Consider the following 22,399-nt stretch of genomic DNA (forward strand, 5'->3'; position numbering starts at 1 on the left):
CATGCGCGCACACACACACATGCGCTCACACACACACACACACACACACACACACACACACACACACACACACACACACACACACACACACACACACACACACACACTCTGGTGTGACAGGACATCACATATTTAGAATTTCACTGCAGGCTGGCATTCCAGGACAGCAAAGAAGAGATAATGTCAGTGCGCTGCTGGTTAAGTCACTTTTTTATCCTGTTTCTGGGCCACAAAGCGTGAAGGGTGTCTGTTTATGACACACACACAAACACATGCCACACATGCATAACAGGCGCACACGCACAGACCGTTTTCTCCCAGCCAGTAAGACGGCAAAGGCTAAAAAAAAATCCAAGTGACAAAAGCTGCCCATAGTCATGGCTGCCGGCATAGACAAAAGCTACGCTCTTGTTTTAGATGCATTTTGATTTTTCATTTTCATGACACATGGTTTGTGGAACTATTGTGCCATCCTGACTGACACAATGTAGAATGGTGTTGTGTTGGTGTTTGATTGAGGCTTTCCAAGGTCACATTACCCTACAATAGCGTTTTTTTGGGGGAGTATATCATTGTGCAGCACATCTACTTAAAGGGCAGGCTTCGTAAGAGTGTTGATTCCTCCTTAAGCCGGCGGTGCTATATTTAAAATGAAGAAATCATGATTTTCACCTAGTCAGCAGCGGAAAAAAGAGCTTCCTCTCCAAACCGCCCACACCGCTTTCAGCCTTGTTGTGACTTGTTTATATGTCGTTGGAGGATTTCAGCTTCTTCCAGAACAATTACACTTATAAACCCTCAGCTCCAGAGGATGAGAGCAGGTTACACAGCAACAGCACAGCGCTGAAAACACAAAAGTAGGAGTGGAGCCTGTGAGACTGGAAACTGGAAAGTACTGTCTCTCTCTCTCTCTTTCTCTTTCTCTCTCTCCCTCTCGCCAAGATGTAGCCACTCTCTGTATGCATGTCAGGTGCATGCATGCTATTGTTACTTTCATCACCGGTGTGTGTTGTCATGTGCAGCTGTTTGCTCTCCAGTTAGCGAACTGCGTAGTGAGTTAGTGGAGTTATGGCAGTGTGGAGCTTCTCTTCACTCAGAGCTTCTCTCTGATTTATTCTTAACATCTGTCTTTGGCAGGTGTGTGGAACCACAAGGTCCTCTCTCTGAGCCTGTGATGTAGCTATCGTTGCGGGCTGGGCTGTGTGTGTGTGTGTCTGTGTGTGTGTGTCTGTGTGTGTGTGTGTGTGTGTGTGTGAGCGAGTGCATTTGTGCAAAAACAACAGAGAGGGCCTTCCTCCACCCCCTCCTTGGGATGAGTCATATTTGAGCCCTGTGTAATCCTAGCCTGTGTTTCATGTGTGTGAACAGACAGACCCTGAGCAGTGGTCTTGGTCCTGACTCCCTCTGGGGCAGTGAGTGGGTGAGACACGGCTATCAACAACAGGCCCAGGCAGCTTCGGTTTCAGCCTCACCACACAAGGAATCTACCCGTCGTGACAGGCACAGATACACACACTGCAAACACAAGCATACATTCACGTAGAGCCAAAGCTATTATTCTTTTTTTACCTCCTTAGCTCCTCCTTAAATAATATCAGGTAACAAAAAGGTGGGGGTGACGGCCAAGCTGCGTGATTGGTCCAACCATAAGGAAGTGTTGAGATCCAGAGGATGGGCCAGCGGATAGAGTTTCACATGAAAAGATAGGGTGACACAATGGTGACGCTCAGTCTGACACAGGTAACGTTGTGTGTCTGTGTGAGTGTTAGCGTGCGTATCCACCAAGGTTGTGATTGCGACACAATAATGTCAAAGCTGAATTTGACAGTCGACAATGGAGGCTTAAATATTTTGACTTTTTATATGAAATCACACCGGGGAAGTGTGGTGACAGGAAATAGGGCCGTGTCACAGGGAGGAAAAAGAAGTGTATTTTGTGGATATTCTGCACAGCATTTGGAAAGCGCCCCGTGGCTGGTGTGACAAACTCTTTTAAAGGCACAGCTGGACTTTTAAAAGGGTCTTCTACATTTTCCCCCGGGGGGGAGGAAAAGTGTCCTGGATAGAGCAGCAGAAAGGTGATACTGCCGAAATGGTAGCGCAAAGCTATTTCCCATCATCCCACTCATTTATTATCTTTTTATTCTATACGTGAGAGCATAAGTGCCGTATTTTGTCAGACATTGAACGGCAGAGAAAAGAACAATTTTTTCATCCATGTAAAATATGTAGTTGAAATGTAAGTCCATCCAAAGCAGGTGTAATATTCCGTATGTGTTGCTTGACATATCTATCTTGCCCTGATTTCGCTATTATCTATGAAAAATTAGACATTAGTGATTATAGTTTTTACAATAACATTAAAAATGGTTAATTGAAAGTTTTAGGAAGTGGTTTGAATTAGAAAGACATAAAGAAAAGAAGAGACAGAAAGTCACATTGTACAGTTCTGGGGCCTCATCTGTAGCCACTGCGAATAAAACAAAGCCCGAAAGAGATGTGCGCCACTTCCCATGCAAAAGTTGGGATCTATAAAAACAAACTTGACAGGAGAACGTGCATCTGCATGGAAACTCATGCATACAAACATTTGTGGACACAGGAAATTGGCGATTAGGAATTAAATTAAGGCAGCATGGTAGAAATTATCATAAACATTCAAATGGACATAATTCTCCCATAACCACCTTCAACTGTAAAAACAAAAAAACAAAAAAAAGCCAAATCAAACTCAGACATTCAAATTTAATATTTCATCAGTGCTGTCTCGCCCTCACATTCCCCCTCCCCAGAGGAGAGTGTCAGACTCTATGCTTCTGACACTGGTCAGTTGTGGAGCGCGCTGCAGCTGCTGAAATGCCAGGATGATGCCAGGATGTGGCAGGTGGCAGGATTCAGGACAGCCCGGCTGGTCGGCCCCCGATATTAAGCTTGAATACATTAAGTCCCTTTCACAGCAAAAACATTATGTAGGTTAACTGATTTAAATTAACAAGATAATTGTTGTAGAAATCCAGGATAACATCAAATGGCATTAGAGAATAACAGAGAATATCAGATCAGAGTGTTAGTAATTTTAATATTATCTTTCAATACTGTGCATTTATCTCCAAGTATATGATTTCAGCTTTCATACAATTTTTTGTGTGTTTTAATTGCTGCAGTAAAAAGAAACGTTTGCACTGCTGACACACGCAAACACACACACGTATACACACACACTGTCCTGCTTCATGTTGTTGGCCATGATTCATCTTGTACGACAAATTTCTATGCCTCATCATGAAGTTCTTTGTACTGACCACTTAACGTTTTATATTTATGGAGGACAGGATATGAGGCTGATCCATGTGTGCACATGTCCAGGTGGACTGTGGTTTCTAAAGGGGATGTTGTCTGCAGATGTGCGTGCACAGTTTTATAGATCTGATTGTTTTTCAGCACATGTGCAGACGTTGTATGGATCCTATCCATTGTTTTATAAAGGAGGCCCCTGGTCTTCATGTCAACTCACAGAATTGTGGATATCCTTTTCTCTGGGTTTTAATTTCATAGAGTTAAATCTGAATTTGTATTAAAATTTTAAGATCAGTTGACAAAGATCAGTCACATCACATTGTAAGGGATGCGTTTTGATTTGGTTCTCTCTGACTAGTTTTCCCACTCTTCCCCACATGTGTGTGTGTTTTTGTGTGTTTGTGTACTTATATCTTTGGGAGTCTTTGTGAGTGTGTTTCTGGCTTGGTTGGTGTTTAAAAAGCTGCTTAAAGAAATACTTAAACAGTGCTTGGATCAGTGGAGCTCAAATTTAAACTGATTAATAGTCTGGCTATTTATTATTCTTGATACATGCTGAATTGGTATTTAGCTCTAATTTATTACCTACATTTAGAAACAAGTCAAAGTCACTTTGCTCTATCTCTCTGCTCGCCAGCTGTGAGCTTTCTGCCAACTTTTGTACCAATTGCAACAATTTTCCTCGAATGTCATAAAAGCAGAAAACACTAATCTCTCAGCAGCAGCAGAGTTTATTAACGTCATCACAAGCTTAAGGAAAAAGTATGCAGTGTTCAGAGTGTCCTGAAGCCTGTGTGCTCCATGATACATATGATAGTTCACATATTGTTAGTTTTGTTGGATCGTAAATCCAGACAAAGCTGCTTTTATCCTTGTTTATCCACATTCATTAATAGGGGCAGTAAACATCATTACAGCTTCATGTCACTGAAGTCAGTTAGTACCTCACTGCTCTCTTAGACACAAGTAGGCCTGTGTTGTTTATTAATCAGTCGGTTAATAATAAACCAATATAGTAACTAATTGCCGCTCATCCTTGTTTGATTGGTTCTTCATAATTTTTTAAGTGTTGTCATCATAATATAATCACGTATCAGGAGTACTAGGGCCATATTGAAGAAAACATTTCCTTGAGAGTAATGTCATAATATTACGATTATAAAGTTGTATATTTATGAGAAATAAGTTTGAATATTGCAAGAATAAAGAATAAACTTTTTGCAGTAAATTATTTATATTTATTAATAATAAGACGTTCTCGCAGTATTACAACTGTTCTTGTAATATTATGATTTTCTTCCTGTAATATTATGACTTTATTCTCATAATGTTATGACTTATTTTCTTTTTCTCCCTTTTCTCCTTTTACTCCGTTAAGTGGTATCAGCCCTGCTATGACTTTCTTCTCCATATTTTGAATTGAATGTGTTCAAACCTGGGATATTACAAGATATTTAGACACTTTCATACTGTATATATTCACATTCCCCCAACATATCAGCCCCAGACCATTTCTGTACATGACTTTGTCCACGTTGTACTTTTGATCCTTGGAAGCATCAGTAACATTAAATAAAGATACCTCCTGTTCTTTACTCGGGTCCATCTTGCCAAGGAGATCTTGAGCTCAATGAGACGATAACCCATATCTTAAATAAAAGTTATGTCGATTCTGACATATTTTATCATAAAATCGCACATAAAACTGTTTTTGGGGAACATCAGAAAAAGATCTTAAATCGTAAAATTTACTGACACATAAACTTAAAAGAGGCACATTCTTCCTGGAATACCTTTTTATTAGGTGTTATCTCACGATGAGTCAAAAAGCCAGCTTTCAGCTTTATCTTCAGGCCAGCAGGTCCTAACTTCACAGACTTGTGCAAAGAACAGTTAAACTAATCACAGGGGGCTATTGGTCCAGCCCTTAAGCTACGTTGGTCAATTTGGAAATGCAGCTCAATACTGACTTAATGAAAACCTTACAGTCACTTACTCGACTAATCAACAGATGCTTGCCCGGCCGGCTGCAGAGTCCAAAAAGGTCTCACCCAGAACAAGTCAGCTAAATGTACGCAATAGTTTTGTTGAAGGAGAAAGCTCAGAAGTGTGTCGGCAACTTAAAAAAGAGATAGTTAAAGTTGCGCTCTTGAAACGCACCCCCTCCCTGCTTTCTGTTTGAAGTGGTAGAGTGGGAGTGAACGCCATGCACGCTTTATTCCTCTGGAATCACCTGCTCAGTTCATCAGGAAAGGTGGAACAAATTTACTAACTGTCATAGTTGGTTTACATAAACTAAGCTGTGATACTTCATTATAAAACCTACGCAAACACAACATTTCCTCTTTGCTGTGCTTTGGCTGCACTTTGTGATTCTTGTGTAATAGGGATGTAAATTTGTTCCCAATTTTGCGGCTTATGTGTTTTCTGTGTGTTTGTGTTTACGTGCGTGTGTGGGCATATAAATGCGCATGTTTGTGTATGTGCAGGTTTTTGTGCAATGGTACAAAGATGTCCCAAGGGTTTTTTCCCCTTTTCTCATTACAAATGCTAATGTCACATTAATGAAATCGGCTTAATTTAAGGTTTATAGCGTAGCTTACACTGAGAGATTTGGCCTTGACACTTCCCACATATTTCAAGTTGAATCATATTTTTTCCTGTGGGCATACTAATTTGAGTTCCTCTGAAATGTGTTGGCCCTGAGTGAAACTTTGGGAGAAAAGTTTAGAGCCTGGTTACCGAGGTTCGCTGGCGTTGTTGTAAACTGTCGGGCCTCCGGCTGCAGTCTGTCCATCCTCTGAAGATGACTTCTAGCTTAGCTACAGCAGTAATGGCCTCAGTGAGTGGTTGGCTAATGTAAACATTGTGTTAATGTGCTAACAGTGGTTTGTAGAGTCACTAGCTGTTAATCATTGCTCAACGGAGAGCTTGTCGGGCAGGACAACATGCCAGAGAGTTAATCATGATTATAGATCCATGGTTTTTTATGCAGAGAACATATTTAACAGCCGTGTTTCCAGTCATTAGGCCTCCCCAGTAAACGTGCAGTAATAACAGCCGCCATGTTTCCAAGAGTCAAAGGTGTGAGAAGATGACTGCTGTCAAATTTACGTCTAAATGCAGTGTTTCACCATGTCAAATATAAGTATAGGGGCATTTTCTAGATAGTGGATTCATAATGTTAAAATGACTAGAAAATATTCTTTCACAAAAACCTGCAATTTAAAAGTGAACTCCAACTATTTGGTTTTTTATTCTCTGACGTTTCTGCCGTATTGTATCCATCAATCTTATTGTAGCCATCAACATTTTCACTTGACTGTGATGACAAACATTTTCTAACCTCTCACTTGCTGCTTTACTTCTTTCCTCACTCTGCCTTTTACAAAAAAAAATATACTTAAACCATTTAAAACTTACACACAGAGTGAGACGAAGAGATTGCCCTTTGTAATTAAAAGCCAATTTTGTAAAATTGATTAGATTATGTTAATCAAGGGAGATAAAATCTTAAAAGCAGTGTGGGGAAGGGAGATAGAGGGAGTGTGTGAAGAGTGGAAAGGAGTGACAGTCCAGCCGCCATTACAAGCTGCTGATTTCTGCAGAGTGCTTCATAAAATGTCAGAGCGCTTCTCCCTGAGCAAGACACTGAAAAATGGCAGCGCTGTGATGTGCTGGCACCTCACCTGCTGCACTGTGTGTCTGTGTGTGTGTGTGTGTGTGTGCGTGCGTGTGTGTGTGTGTGTGTGTGTGAGAGAGAGAGGAAGAGAGGAAGAGGGATTACAGTGTGTGTGCATTTGTGAGAGTGTGTGCTTGCCTGTGTGTACATGTGTACATGTGCTGTGTGTTTTACATCTGTGTGTGTGTGTGTGTGTGTGTGTGTGTGTGTCTGTGTGTCTGTGTGTGTGTGCGTGTGCGTGTCTGTGTGTGTGTGTCTCCACGCTGGCCTCCCTCCCATGTTGCAGTGAAGCAGAACAGAGTGGCTGACTGCCCGCTGCTTTGCCTCCCTCTCTGTCAATACAACACTATTCTCTTCCAGCCAGTCATTTTCACATGTTTAACATTAAGTACAGCAGCCGTTTGAACAGAGGAATACAAGTGATTGGCATATTGAGTTTAATGCTGGTGGATTTCCTCTCATCGGGGCTTATGTTGCCAGATTGTTCCTCTGAAACCACCCAATAGCTTTCAAGGCCTGCGTCTGATTTCAGTGTTCGATCACACGGTGAATTGTAAACACAGAGCATGTCTTCTGTTTACTACCTGATGTGAGGTACATGCTTACCGTCATTTGCCATTTAACACTTGCCAATTTGCAATGAAACGAGAGCCTGGATCCTAATGAAGTCTTTATGTAGGTATAGGTTTGTCTTAATAGTATTTGTGTGAACAGATCAACAATCTGTGTGTAATAATTAAACCCTCTCACAAACATTAAAAAAGGAGGACCTCATTATTCTTTTCAAAATAAGAGCTCACAACCCTTCTATTAGTTTTTTTTTTTATAATTAACAATTAATTAAGGGTATTTGACAACTTTCAGGCCATTAAAGGAATGCACTTTTTTCTATATATAGTTGTATAGCTGCCAGCCAACTCATCTTAAATATGTTTTCTTACTTTCATTAATAATTTGTTAAAAATTACATCACATTTTATTTAATGTAGTTGTTATTTAAACAGTGCTGAATTTACTGAGTCTCAGTTAAAGCTGGGCAATAAAATAATATCAGTAATTATCACAATATGATTTTCATCAATAAGGATATGATAAAAATATATTTTGATATATTGCTTATTCGTTGTGCACAGTCAGGTTTACCACATAATTGATCAACCTCAGATTTGTGAAATGTTTTTCCTTCTCTGCTTATTAAGAAGATATAAAAACCATAACCTTCACTCTGGAGAAAAAAATCAGTCTTTAAACTTAAAAGAAATGCGACATTTATTGTGATGATTATCAATATGTTCTTATATGAACATTTTATCTTGATTATTGTTTTTGGCCAAGATTAAATGTACTAAGACGAGGCACAGCAATCTGCTTAATGTCTGGCTATTAGTGCTGATGGTTGTTATTCTTGAGAAATGTTGTATTGTAATTTCACTGCTTATTGTTAATATGTTGCTAGATTAACCTAAACTAACGCTAACGACTAAACTGACATCTGTTGCCACGGTGACAGTAAACATGTGGGCGATGTTGAGGATTATATTTGACACAGGGCCAGGGAATTAATATGTGGTAAACATGATTGAGATATATTGTAAACAGACCAGAGATAAAGAGATAACTTTGTTTTACTGATCATTGTGATCATCAGTGTTATACTTTAGAAAGAAAAATGACAGATGTTTGTTTTTTTGTTTTTTCGGGGAGGTTGTGTATTTGCAGATTAGATTTATGTTTGCAAGATATTTTTGTGAGTTCACAGATCTTGTGTTTTTACATTTTTAAAGATTACACATTTACACATCTGTTTGCCCAACTCACACAAACCTATGCCATGTCATTATACATAACACATATAGAAAGTGTTAAAAACAGAAGGAGTGGGTGGGAGAAAGATAAGACACGGCGGGCTGCAGACGACAGAACAAACACAGCATCAAACTAGAAATATGTCTTTTAACAGTGTCGACTAAATGAGCCAGCAGCTGAGGAGCAAGTCACAGAAACTAGTTTGGTCTCACATCGAAGAGCAAACACAACTTCACCTACACTTTGCACAGGATTATGTTTCAGGGTTTTTTGTGACCTCAGGTTACACATCAAAGAAGAGCGATGATCATGTGTTAGTTTTTTTTTTTACAATGGTTTATTGGTAATTAATCAAGGCCGTTTGGAGTTTTATTGTTATTAGGGGATTGTTTTCATTAATTAATCTGCGAGTTAATTAATGAGCTAGAATGAGGCACTGAACGGCTGCGTTTTGCTTGAAAATGGACATAAAATATGAATTGATTAAAGAAAAAAAATATTCATTTTCTTTCAACCACAAATCCTTGAATAGCTCAATATTTTTTGTGACACAAGAAGGTGTTGTACTTGATTTGATTTTGCTCACACGTGCATGTGAAGTCTTCACAGTTCATCCCCATAGAGTTTTCAGTTTTAAGGCTTTCTTTTCTGTAGGCTGAATTTAACTGAATTTTTACAATCTACATTACACTGCAGTGTTAAAATGTGTGACCTTTGTTCTGGACAGTTTGGCCAGTGAGGAAGGAATATGGGTAGTGAAGTTTTGTGTGGCTGAGGGGAGCAGTAAAGATTAAGGACTGTGACTGTACATGTATTACCTCTTCTGTTCTGTTGAACAACACATTATATGCTCCAGGAACATTATCAAAACAGGCTCTTGTAGCCGGTGGTCGTGAATAAGCTATTTTCTGCCATCACACCACTTATCTGGATTCTGTCACATTTACGCAGGGATATCAGTTATCTGCTGCACGTAAAGTTTTAGTTGAACAGAACCGACTCTAAATGGTTTCTTCCCATTGAAAATGGACAGAAGGGCTCCAACGACTGCTCATGCGAGGTTTGCCGCTCTCTGGCTATTCCATTGTTCTGTCACTGTCAGTTTGTTGTGCTATTTGACATGCATGTCATTTGCATTATGCATATCTGGAGTACTGCGCTCATTCTCCCTCTCTCTCCCTCTCTCACCCTCTCTCCTTCTTTCCTTGATATTCTTTGATAACCGATGCTGTTTTCTGTCAGGACTTGTGTGTTTCCTGCATTTATGAATTCTTATTTATCAAAAATCATGATCAACATAACAAGCAATATTGCTAAATTAATTTTTTTTATCATAACATTTTTTTTGCTGATCACTTGTAGGAGTTTCAGGAATTTTACAATAAATTGCATGTTAAGCAGTCATGCCAGGAGAACAGGCAGTGATCTAGTTTTTAATCATAGGAATAGCACTAAGCAAAACACTGTCAATATTTAATGTATTCAAGGTTATTATTTTACAACATTAAAACATATATTTTAGATTTCTGGTTGCACTAACTCAATCTGAGAGAGATTACTAAATTGAAGGCATAATTGATAATGTCATTATTGAGATGCAAGAAAGTAGACCAGACGTGTCCAAAACAAAATGTGTTTTTTGTTTTAAAGCACCGGTTTAATGTAGCTTCTGCATCAATCTGCAGTTAATGTTTTATTTCCCCTGTAAACTCAAAACATAAAAAGCACAAGTGCAGCAATTCCAGTATTGTAGTGGACAATGTTCAGATTTAACAGTGTGGAATTGTGCAAACCTCTGCAAATGTCTCGTTCAATATGTGAGAATTTGGTTACAGTGTTTAATATGTAGGATGTATTTTTGTTAAGTGAGTTGCGCTCTGGTTTCTAAGCTCAATATTTAAGGCCTCAGGGTGCTTTTTTTTTTTGCCAGTCATCACTTTGCCTTTTCGCACTGAGTTACATACAGTGAAGCTCCGTTCCAAAAAATGTTTTAGAGCAAATGTAAAATACTTCAGCCTGTAATCTAAATGGTAATTAACCCTAATAGGTATTGGCTAGTGTGCGCGTGTGTGCGCGTGTGTGTGTGTGTGTGTGTGTGTGTGTGTGTGTGTGTGTGTGTGTGTGTGTGTGTGTGTGTGTGTGTGTGTGTGTGTGTGTGTGTGTGTGTGTGTGTGTGTGTGTGTGTGTGTGTGTGTGTGTGTGTGTGTGTGTGCGTGTACTATATGTTTTTCTCTGAAGCAAAGATGGTTTTATTGTGTTCTTCCAAACAGCTCAAGAGTCATTATGGACTCTTGTAGAGACATGCAGTCAGTGGTGAGCAGATCTGGTTCAATCTGCAGAAAACCCGTAATGAGCAGTGAGACTGGCAAATGAGTGTGAGTGGCTAGCAGAGGGAGAAGGGCAGATTCATCAGGGATGATTGCCTGATGCACACTTCTGGTTTTTTGATGTGAAGACCCCGCTAGGTTACCATGGGGAGAATAATTAGCTTTGGCTGGATGCAGATGCGAATGAGCGTAAGAGATGGGAATTTTCTTATTGAGCTTACTTTATGATACTTAGGATGGAGCATGTGTGGATGTGCACAAACACACACTTACATGCAGACACTCTTTAACACATGCACACAAACACAAACACACACACACACACACACACACACACACTCACTCACTCACTCACTACCGTCTCATTCTCTTCTATTTATGGCCAGGAAATGGGAGTAGTGCTGTGTCTGGTTGAGCTGAGTAACACTATTCTGTCACACATAGGTTTGACATCAAACACAAGTGACAAGCCTATCCTATTCCTCTCCACCGAGTCATCACCATGTCCCAAAATCACATTATTGTCACTGGGAACCCAGCAGAGACGGATGGTGAGTAGGGGTGTTGATTCCAGCCTTTGGCATCTACAGTATGCTTGAAAAGGCAAATAAAGCCATTTGGCAAGAGCTGATTTCTTGTCATTTCAAAAATATACAGAATGCGTGTGGCATGCCATTCGGTTTTATATTTTATCTAAAGCCTCTTACAGCGACATGGATACGCATGTGTGTGCGTGTTACGACAGGGACCAGTGAATACTGGAGCTGGAAACTCTACAATGCTAACGCCACGCTCTGCTATTTGCGACACACAGGACCATATCATTACCTTTCTGCCCTGGCAGGCAGTAAGCAGCTCTAGCGTGGTAAGCTCCAGTGTTACATGGAGGCAGGCAGGCAGACAGGCAGTGGTGTGGCTGTAATAAGACCTGTGGCCAGCGCCCACTGCCAAGGCTAGCTGAGGCGGGGTGAGAGATGGTGCCCATCCCCAACATGCCCTGCTCTGCCATCTGTCACTGGGCAGGAGCGGAGCCGAGGGAGGGGTTTGAGTCAGTCTAGTTGTTGTCACCTAGACAGGCCACACTGGGGCATGCTGTCTCTTTGTACTCCTTTCAGGCCTTGGCTCAGGCCACGCTCAGTTTATGAAGCACTTAATGCAGCTTAGTAAACATCCTTGTTAATATCCTGATTCAGTGATTCAGTTTTTTTCCTCCTTTTTCATGAATTTCGCTCCACTCACACCTTTCAAGTTTCATGAAGTGATACAGTTGATTAAGGCCCAAATCAAACAAATCGTGCAAGAAAAAGAGCAGTTAGCTGATTGATAAAGTCATTTATAAGTAAAAATATCAAACATCCCCTGATTCCAGCTCCACAGTCAGTTCCTAGGATTTGCTGATTTTTTAAAATACACTTACAATATTTGAGTTTTGGATCGTTAGTTACAACAAAAGAAGCAAACTTGTATGACATCACCTTTGGCTTTAGCGTATTTAGATGAACATTTCCCACATTTTTTTGTCCAACTGATGAACCAACAACCCGGGAATTAACCAAACTATTCGGCAACCAGTGGTGTCTCACAGCGAGCACATTCTGTCTCTTTAAATGAGTCTGAGTCAACGTCTGACTCTGGACAAAGGTTGTCACTAAATGTTTTGCCAAGACGCCTAGTTATGTCATTTCCTGGCTAACGGTGTGCGTGCAGGGAGGGGGGACGGTGGTGCGGGTGAAGGGAGAAAAAAAAAAAAAGGAGGTCAAGCAAGCCCGTGCGTGCACTCCGCTATAAGCAAGATGATCTTGCTCAGTTAGTGTTCAGTGCCAACAAGCATGCAAAGTACAAACATCCATATGCACATGTCATGTCTACAAAAGCACACACGGACATATATAAACACAGAGGAAGATGAGAATTTCACACGGCGTGCCTGAGGAACAGCTACACAAGGTCAGAAGTAAAATAATAAATTAGAGTCAATTATCGCACTTTCAAGAACACAACTGAAACAGAAAGTACTTTTAAATAATGACTGCTTCATGACAGTAACAATTTATTATCTAGTTACCGAAAGAGCGACTGGGTGCAACTGCTATCAGTTCCAAGGAATAACTCTGTGATTACTGGAAATGGTAACATCAAAACAAGTAGTGGAAAGGAAAAACACAAGAAGTGCTAATTGTGGATTACTCATTCTGATCATCCTCTTTACCAGACACCTTTATGGCGACACTTTCTTTGGGAACTTGTCTCTTGTTTGGCTGCTCGGAGTCGGACACAGCTAAACGGAGGACGGTGTTTGACACAGTTGCAGATCACAATAAAAAAGCGGGCAGTAAGAGATCCAGATGAGAGAGTGAATGTTGTGGAAGCAGCAATGATACAGTCTTTGTCGGCTGCGGTGAGGAGAAGAAAGAAAGAGAGCTGGGAGCCACCGTGTGTCTTTGAATGGGGTCAGGGCATCATGGGGAATAATGCATTTCCCTTCCCTTGCGCCAGGCGCTCCTTCCATTACGGCTGGAGAAGAGACATTGTGTCCACACTCTGATTACCACTGATCCATGCTGATGACTCTGTTGGCGGATTATCTCAGTTAGTATCAGCCATCTGTTACTGTGTGTGTGTGTGTGTGTGTGTGTGTGTGTGTGTGTGTGTGTGTGTGTGTGTGTGTGTGTGTGTGTGTGTGTGTGTGTGTGCATATATGTGTGTGCGTGCACGTGTGTTGAAGGGCTGAGGAGAATAGGGGCAGGATTGAGACACACAAGGGGTTGAATAGTTTGAAGCACACACGCACGCACACGCACACTCGCATGCATTGGTCATGTCCTCTGTAAAATTACCGCACATGTAATTGAGCACCACTACATGAGCGCACCGCAGCAGACACACAACGCCACAAAACAAATGCATGATGAAAGGCCACATACCAAGCAGCGCAGGCCATTACGCCACCACAACCACCAAATGCACGCACTCTATCGCTCCTTTATACAGTTCTGCCCTCCTTTCAGATGCTGACATGTGAAGGCTTCTATATGAAGGGCACATGCAATCGTAAATCCGCAGAGCTGTTTATAGCTACACTATCTCCTGAAGGGCCATTGCATCCAGCCACTATTAGCTGCACGCGTTGACAGCTGGGTGCTGTGTTGTATTTGCGGATGTGACTGTGAATCCAGCGCTGGAACACATCTTATAAATCATAGTTCAGCTATTAGCATAAATTCTCCCTCTCCTTGCATACGCGAGACCTGCTGTTTCTGGTTGCGCCGCTCCGCGTTGATTGGTTGGTGTTGTTCAAGTCAAATTGATTTAGCTGTTCACGGAGATTATAACGCTTGCCTTATACCGCCACTGTGGTGTGCCGTTAATTACCTATAAAATCAAGCTAATTCTGATGCTAAATCCATTTTAATTTCTCGTAATTAAGTCAGGATTGGATCCTTAAATACCTTGGCGCTCCATTATTGTAGCAATCATTGTTGTGGCTGTGCATTTGGTGGTACATTGCCGAGCTCAATCTTATTATTGTTATTAGATTTAATTGCTCTAAGTGATCAGTTTGTAGTTGTTGGAGGAAGATGGACTTGCCTCGGAGTAATTTTTTTCCCCCCTTCGCTGTCCTTTCTCTCTCCGTCTCTCATCCCGGAGAGAGGCCCTGTGAGAGATTGTGAGAGATGAGAGGAGATGAGGGGGAGGGTAGCTCTGCTTTACACCTCTGCAAAGAAGGGATTGCTTTTTTGTTGTTTGTTAGGGGGGAAATCAATTCTGTTCACATCATCACGTTTTGACAAGGCAAGGCATTAAGTGCAGATATTGAGAAACGACAGCAACGGTTTACAGCCTGTCCTTCATCTCCACTCTTTTCCTCTCTTCTGTCTTCTTTTTTTTCCACAACAACATCAGAGTGTATTGTCTTGCTTATCCTTTTCCCCTTCAATCTTTTTATCCCCTTTTTTCTCTCTTTCTATCCCTCTATTGCATTTCTTTCCCCATCTTTTTTCCCCCTCCTCTGAAAGGTAGAGAATGATCTGCTTCACTTACCAGCTGACACCACATAAGCTTGCTCGTCCTCTGAGACACGCGCCTTTTGTTTTCATGTGCATTATGATAATTATGAAGGGCCACAGCTCTTCTCCATTTTCATCACACCTCTAATGATACTTACATTTTTTGTCAGGAGCAACCATGAAAAAAAAAATCACTCTTTTTATTATCTTGTGAATGAATCCTTTTATTTTTTCTCCCACCCAATCCTGACATTTAAAGGGTGACAGCCGACGTGAAGGAGCAAAGTGTGGCAGCCATTCATGCAACTAAAAGTGGCGGAGAAGTAACAGTTTGTGGTTAACAGTTTCTGGTTAAGATTACAATAATCCTCCCTCAGCCAGAAATGCATTCCTGTTGTTGATATGTAACGTTCATTTATAATGATAATTTGGCTCTTAAACCGACATTCTGTCACCTCGCACGAGAGGCCACTCCGGAGGACCTTTGACCTTGCTCATAATTACACAACCGGCGTCTTTTCCACTGCAGCAATGGCAGTCATGGCTGCCCAAGTCCGATGGCACACCAGCCTCCTCCCCGTGGACTGCAGCAGGTTTTCTTGTCATCTGCGCCTCTCGCTCTCCCTCTCTCCCTCTCCCACTCTCCCTCTCTCTTGTCAGTGTTGCTCCTGGCGAAAGGCTGATACTTGATATTCAGAGGATAGCAGCTTTTGTCTCAGAGATTTAATCAGTGGCTCTGCTCCCACTGCAGAGGAGAGAGGGAGGGAGGGAGGGTGGTGGTGGTGGTGGGGTGGCAGGAGAGAGGGAAGGAAAGAGAGATGGAGGCAGAGACTGTTTATGTGTAATGACACAATAACAAAGCCTGCCTGTAAAACACAATCTGCAAACTGTGCTTTTGAAGGGGATTTTCGGTCCTGGATTAGTGTCAGGCAGAGGGATACGGAAAAGGAGATGAGAGAAAAAGAGTCAGGTTGATGTGATAGACAGGGGAGGTGATTTTGTGTATGTGCGTGCGTCGGTCCGTCTGCAGTGGGGGTTTAAATGTGTGATTGTGCGTCTATGTGTGTTTGTGCAAATTCATGAGTTTTTACACTGTTTTGTATTTATTTGCCCGCACAAGTGAGCAGCCGTGTGGGCTCAGCCACATTGTGTTCACAGTTGTAAGCAAAAGGGGATTAAAGTTGAATAATGTAAGTTAAATATTTGGCTGCAGGACGGCCAAGTGTTCCTCGCGAGGGTTTATGTTGTCGGCTGGTTGATAATGGCTGGCACGGTGACTCTGTGAGGCTGATAATGGACGGCTACCGTGCTGGTTAATGCACCCATCATCTAAAAGCCTCTCCATTTACTTCTAGTTCCAACTGAAAGGACTCGGGGAGCAATGTTGTCTTTAAAGGCCTCAAAGAGCTCTTAAATTTAAATGACATTCCTTTTCATCAATGAGTTGTAAAGGGATCCTAGTTGTCGAACACAGGTGTGTGTGTGTCTGTGTCTGTGTGTCTGTATGTGTGTAGTGTTTGCAAATGTGTGTCACAGGGAGGGAGAAAGAATTGGCAAAGAAAAGTGATTTTTTTTGTGTGCTAATTTTGTTTTGGAGCTTTTCACTGCCACTTCAGCCTCAGCAGAGCAATGCCTCGCTGAAACTGTCCTTTTGCAGCACAACCTTCTCAGTTGGTATTTTCTTGTGTGAAAATAAAAAACTTGCTTTGTTTAGTTTTCTTTTGGTATCTCAGTGCTTAAAGATGTCGTCCTCCTTTCTACTTCATATAGTGAGAGTCAATAGGGGCTGCATGAGAGCCAGTGAGCATGGCTAAATAGAAATATTGTTCCGGGGAAGTGAGATGTGAAAGGAAAAGTGTCAGGAGATGTGTGTGTGCGTGCGTGTGCTCGAACATGATGTGTAGGTGTGACAGTATGCGTTCATGTGTATGTGTTTAAGCATGTGTGTACGGGTGGGTGTGCTTTGCTATTGTAACCCCGCTGATTGGATTGTGTTTGACAGATATGGAGTCTGGAGAGCGGCTGGCCTCCCCTGCGCCCACCCTGTCTGCTGCTCGCACCTCCTCCCCTGCGGCCTCTTCCTCCTCTTCTTCCTCTTCGCCATCCCCGGCTCCCCACTCTAAGAGCAGCCTGGCCCCGAGCCCCTCAGCACTGGGATCCACCCTCAGCACCTCTGGTAAGAAAACAGTTTCTCCCTCTGTTGATCTTCTGTCTCTCAAAAACCATGTTTACAGAGGGGGGAAAATACCAACACACACACAAACAACAGTTTCCCCGTAACCATAAAAACAGGACAAATATGGTCACCCTTCTATCTCCATGTCATTCAGAATCCTTTATTTCTTTACCATGAGAAATGAGTTTCCTCCAGTATTAATTATATAGTTATTTTACAGCCTGTGTGAATACACCTCTCTCCCAGCTACAAGGATTTTTTTTTTCCTGACAGCTTGGGTTGCAATTGAAAAGCTGCTGCATTAATGAATCCCAAACAATTAGGGGGCTCTTTTGTGTGAGAAACACACACATGCTTCGCCATGTCTCCTGACAACCTTCAGCTCTCTGGCTCCAGCTGCCTCAGAGTCAGGCTCAGCACGACACTCTGCATGTATGTTTGTGTGTGTGCATGCGTGTGTGAGGGGGAGAGAGAGAGAGAAAGAGAGAGAAAGAGAGGGACAGAGAAAGAGAGAGAGAGCGCCTCTGCCTGCATGATTTAACATTTGTCAGCCACTCAGTGTCTAGTCAGCCCTGTCCAGCATCCAGCCTCTTTTCTATGTATTGGTCAAAGCCATTAGGCAAAGAGTGTGTGTGTGTGTGTGTGTGTGTGTGTGTGTGTGTGTGTGTGTGTGTGTGTGTGTGTGTGTGTGTGTGTGTGTGTGTGTGTGTGTGTGTGTGCTTGTATCTCTTTGTGTTGTTCAGATATCCCTTGTGAGAGCAAGTGAATCATTTGCTCATACTCTCCTTCTCCTCATCTCTTAATGTCTTGCTGTTTTTTGTTGACCCCCCCCCCCCACACACACACACACACACACATACACACTCACACACACACACACCAAGATTGTACTGAGTAGGGAATAGCATATCCAGCTTCCTCTGTGATTGTTGTGTTTTTTTCTTCTTTACGAGAAGAGGAAAAGCAGAAGAGAGCAAAATAAAGCCCCTTGTTTTGTCCTCCATCTCCTCAGTGTTGCCCCAAAGAAGATGCCATTAGGAGCATCTCCTCCTTATGCATTATACATCCCTCTTATCCCTCTGTGCCATTACGTGTGCTCAGATTTTCTAGATAAGCGATTTTTGGATTGAGCGTCAAATGAAATGCTGAGAGGCAGGCGGTTAGCTCTGAACTTCTGCTGCGCTTTGTGGGAATCAAGCAAGCCATTTTTTCCCCATTTCATACAATGCCTTGTTTAGTGTGCAGACTGTAACTCAAACATATTTACAAATGTATAAAAATAAGCCATAAGATTTAGAGCCACCTTCTTTCTGCTTTAAATGATTCAAGTATCATAATTAAAAGGAAAAACATTGTCAATAAGATAAATAATATTGTGTCAAGTGTATTCTGTAAGTAGGTAACATCAGTAATTGCATATTGTGTAGATAGTGTCATCACAGACTGTGCAGACATTGATTCAAGGTCCTTTGCAAGTGTGCCAGCAACACTTTAGAAAAAAATCTGAAGAACACAAAAAATGAGCATAGACTCTCACAGTGTGTGTGTCTGTGTGTGTGTGTGTGTGCGCGGACAGCCCTGTGTGCGTGCGCGTGCATGCGTATGTCATTGATGAGGATATCACTTGGAGAATAAAAGCTGATCGGAGCTTGTAGCACTCTCTCCTTCTGGGATCAACTCACGGATGCAATTAACTTAAATCTGTCTGTGGAAATTTGATTGACTGCAACAAACAACAAATTAATCCCCCTTCGGCAGCATCCAAACATGAAAAAAGCAGGCGGTGCAGTTTGTCAGAGTGGAGAGAAGGATTGAAACAGAATGAGAAAGAGGGCGAGGGAGCGAGAGAGAGACAGAGACGCAGAGTGAGGAAGAGAGAGTAGGTAATCCTAGGTATGTCTCAACCGTGCCTCTTTTCTCGCCTCAAATTTTTAGATTTAATTATTCCCCTTCTGGAAGCCTGCATTAATATTGAAAAGGCATTTGCAGATGTCACTTTGTGTTGCCTAGAAAGGCAAGGGGTGCGAGGGGGAGAGGTGGGCACCCCAGGCATGAGTGAATGCTGTGGCTGGCCTTTCTGGGGGTTGCATTGCAGTCGTTTATCTTCGTATCCACTAGCTGACTCTGGCGATGCGGGCTCTACATATTCAGCATATTCTAATGACATTCAAAAGGCAGATTTTGCTGTCTTGTGGTAGTCAGGAGCCTTGAAACCAACACAAAGAGCTGCTGGCACGACGTTAAGGTTTTGTTTCTTGCCGCATAACCACAAACAGTCTGATTCTCACAGGAAAATATTCCGTGAGATGCATCTGCAGAATCATGTACATTTAGAGTCTTCTTCAGTGTTTTGGTGTTGGGCAGACATAACTGGCCCTGCTGCGTAAAGTCACTCTCTGGATAATTAGATCCTGCACTGCATTAGTTCAGAAAACACTGCTCCGGTGTCAGTCTGCTTTACATTTCCGTGGTGTGTGCAAGTGTATAGTAGTTTGACATTTTCATCTGCATTGTGCACAACACTTTCCTTTTCTTCAGTCATCACTTTTTTGCATGTGTATTACCTGGCTTATGCGGAGGCATCAAGCAGGCTTGCGCTCCTCTGGAATAGAAATTGAATTTGCATGAAATATGCTCACACCAAATTGCATCTGACTCTGGGAGGAGGTAATACGTGGCAGTCGCCCCTGCCAGAAATGATTGTGCTCAGGAAAACGCTAGACGATGATGATGTTGATGAAGTATTCTTCTGTGCTGAAATTGAATGCCAAAAGGGTAGAAGGAGGTTAGCTTTTTACACCTTATACACACACTACCTTTTTCCTCACGGAGAATATTCAGACTTTGTCACCGTGCAGTGTTTTCTGACACTGAAGAAATATTAATACACAAATACCTCCATGCTAAAGTTGGACTATGAGAAAATGCTCTGTAATTTAAATGGGTTTTTTTCTGTATAGACACAAGCATCAGTCTGAAGTAACAGTCAGTCTGTTAGAAGCTGCACAGCTGCCTCTTAAAATTAGGTGCAGCTTGCACTCAGTAAAAGTTAAATCTGAAGTTAATTCTTACACAAACAGACGACAGTCGTTCTCCATTTAATTCGAATGTCAGGTGGATAAGAAGCGACACTTTCAAAAGCTGTTCAAATCTACTTTTTTACACCCTGTCGATTCTTACATCAAGAGCTCAGAGAGGTAATTTGAGAACATTGATCTCAGTCTGCACAAATAAACATACAGCAAACTAACAGGAGGGCAATGAATTGTGCTAAAGGTTCAATAAACAACTGTCATAGCAGCTGAGCACTGATGTCAACACTGCACTTCATGGAAGAAAGGAATTTTAACACATATTCGAATAATAACATTAAGTCAGAAGTGAGTATTTTTTGGCAGTTGGAGATCAAAGGAAAATTCATGGAATTTATCCTTTAATCCTTTGAAGTAGGAAACAGTGATTTGAAAGGACACTGCCATTAAATAGACGACTAACAATCGTCAGCAGGGAGTTTTACGCATTTGGTGGAAACGCAAAGGCTGAAACTTCATAATTTCTGCTCCTACAGGACAATATCTCGCGAGTTTGTGTTTTCAAAAACCAAATTAGTCAAGAGGTGAGAATATATACTTGTCAGCATTGGGAAGTGTAGGTGCTGTACACAATTTTTTATTTGAAAACATTTGAACACTTTTCTTCTTTATATATCTCAGGCCGTCTGTTTGGAGTAGCAGGAGAGCAGCCCTTTATTGGCTCCGCATTGTCAAGTGCCTTCCCTCTGGTCAACCACCCAGCCTTCGGAGCCCTCTACACTGCCGGAGCAGGCAGGCCTGAGTTTGGAGGCCTCGGCTCCCTGGGATTGTCAGCTGCTCTGGCTACACACCCCCAACTAGGAGCCCTTTCTGGTAAGACGGGGGAAGTTTGAGTTTTGGGCAGCAATTGGCTAAATGAGAATGGGCCATCATCTCTTTCCTCTCCTCTCCTCTCCTCTCCTCTCCTCTCCTCTCCTCTACTCTCCTCTCCCTCACAGAGTGGTGGCGAGCTGCTGAAGCCCATAATAGGGGAGCTGCTGCCTTTCTCCCCTCCTTCATCGGCTTCCCTCCATTCTTCACCCCTCACATCCAGCCCAACCACAGCATCAGTCCTGTTCAGATCAGGATGCCTGGCAAGAATAGCCAGACCCCACCTAAAGGTAACGAACCATCCAGACGACCTTTTCGTTGATACTCTGTTACATTACACACTGCTTATTGTACTAAAGTCTAATACAGATCAGAAGTAGAGGGTATTTCTATTTGTTTTGAATGATAACAACATCAACATCAAAGACACTATAATATATGTCATATGTGTTGAACAATTTGAAGTAATACATGACATTTCTAAGAAGTAATGGCACTTAAAAATAAACAACCTAATTTATATTTCTACCACCATCTCCATCTGTGTCTAACTCTTCCAAAACCTAAACCCACTTTGTGCTGTGATGAGATTTCTCCCTTTCAAGACAGATTTAATGACTTTCAGTCCTCACTTAGCGATTCCGTCAACCTCTCCCTCCCTCCTCTTTTTTGCACTCTTTTAATTTCACAGTATCTTTTAATTTATCTTTTATTATGTAAACCACTCGTGTTGAGCTTGTGCCTGGCGCAGCTGGCATGTTTGATGAGATACACGTATAAATCAATATTTTTATTCGCCATATTCCATTCTGCAGTTAGTTTCAGATATTTCATTATCCTGCGCAGCAGACTTCTCAGAAAAGATGGATCAGATCAGTAATACAGTAGATCTGTTTTGTGCTTCTAGGGGTGAATGGGGCAGTGAATGGCAGCGGTGTCTTTCCTCCCACCACACAATCAGGGAGCTTTTCCGTGAGTCCAGCTTCTGTTCAGGCATCGACCAAGTCGACCAAATATTCAAACCTCTCTAACAGTCACCGTAGCAGCCCCCACAACAATCCAGCAGGGTTGGTTGAGAAGCCGATCCAGAAATCGAAAGAGAAGGTCAGTACTGAGATTTGGTTTACTCCTCAGTATGAAAAATAACATGAAAAATGCATTATGTGTGATACAGTGAAACTGAATTTAGTTTTTTCTCAACT

The 22,399-nt window shown here is 41.9% G+C and overlaps 1 protein-coding gene across 14 annotated transcripts in view; it reads left to right on the top strand.

The window, feature by feature from the left end:
• The window catches only part of baz2ba (bromodomain adjacent to zinc finger domain, 2Ba), a 67,059-nt gene that overhangs the window by 21,714 nt on the left and 22,946 nt on the right, over positions 1-22,399 (top strand). For 13 of the 14 annotated variants that reach the window (XM_034579464.1, XM_034579430.1, XM_034579369.1 and 10 more), the window contains exons 3-6: positions 17,122-17,295; positions 21,009-21,200; positions 21,326-21,487; positions 22,105-22,301. In XM_034579464.1, the coding sequence (XP_034435355.1) occupies positions 17,124-17,295; positions 21,009-21,200; positions 21,326-21,487; positions 22,105-22,301 (723 nt within the window). In that variant the 5' untranslated portion in view covers positions 17,122-17,123. Of the gene's footprint in view, positions 1-17,121; positions 17,296-21,008; positions 21,201-21,325; positions 21,488-22,104; positions 22,302-22,399 lie in introns of those variants that run through there. The other variant, XM_034579447.1, reaches the window with a different exon arrangement.

Source organism: Hippoglossus hippoglossus, chromosome 3 (assembly GCF_009819705.1).
Source record: "Hippoglossus hippoglossus isolate fHipHip1 chromosome 3, fHipHip1.pri, whole genome shotgun sequence".
Taxonomy (NCBI): Eukaryota; Metazoa; Chordata; class Actinopteri; order Pleuronectiformes; family Pleuronectidae; genus Hippoglossus; species Hippoglossus hippoglossus.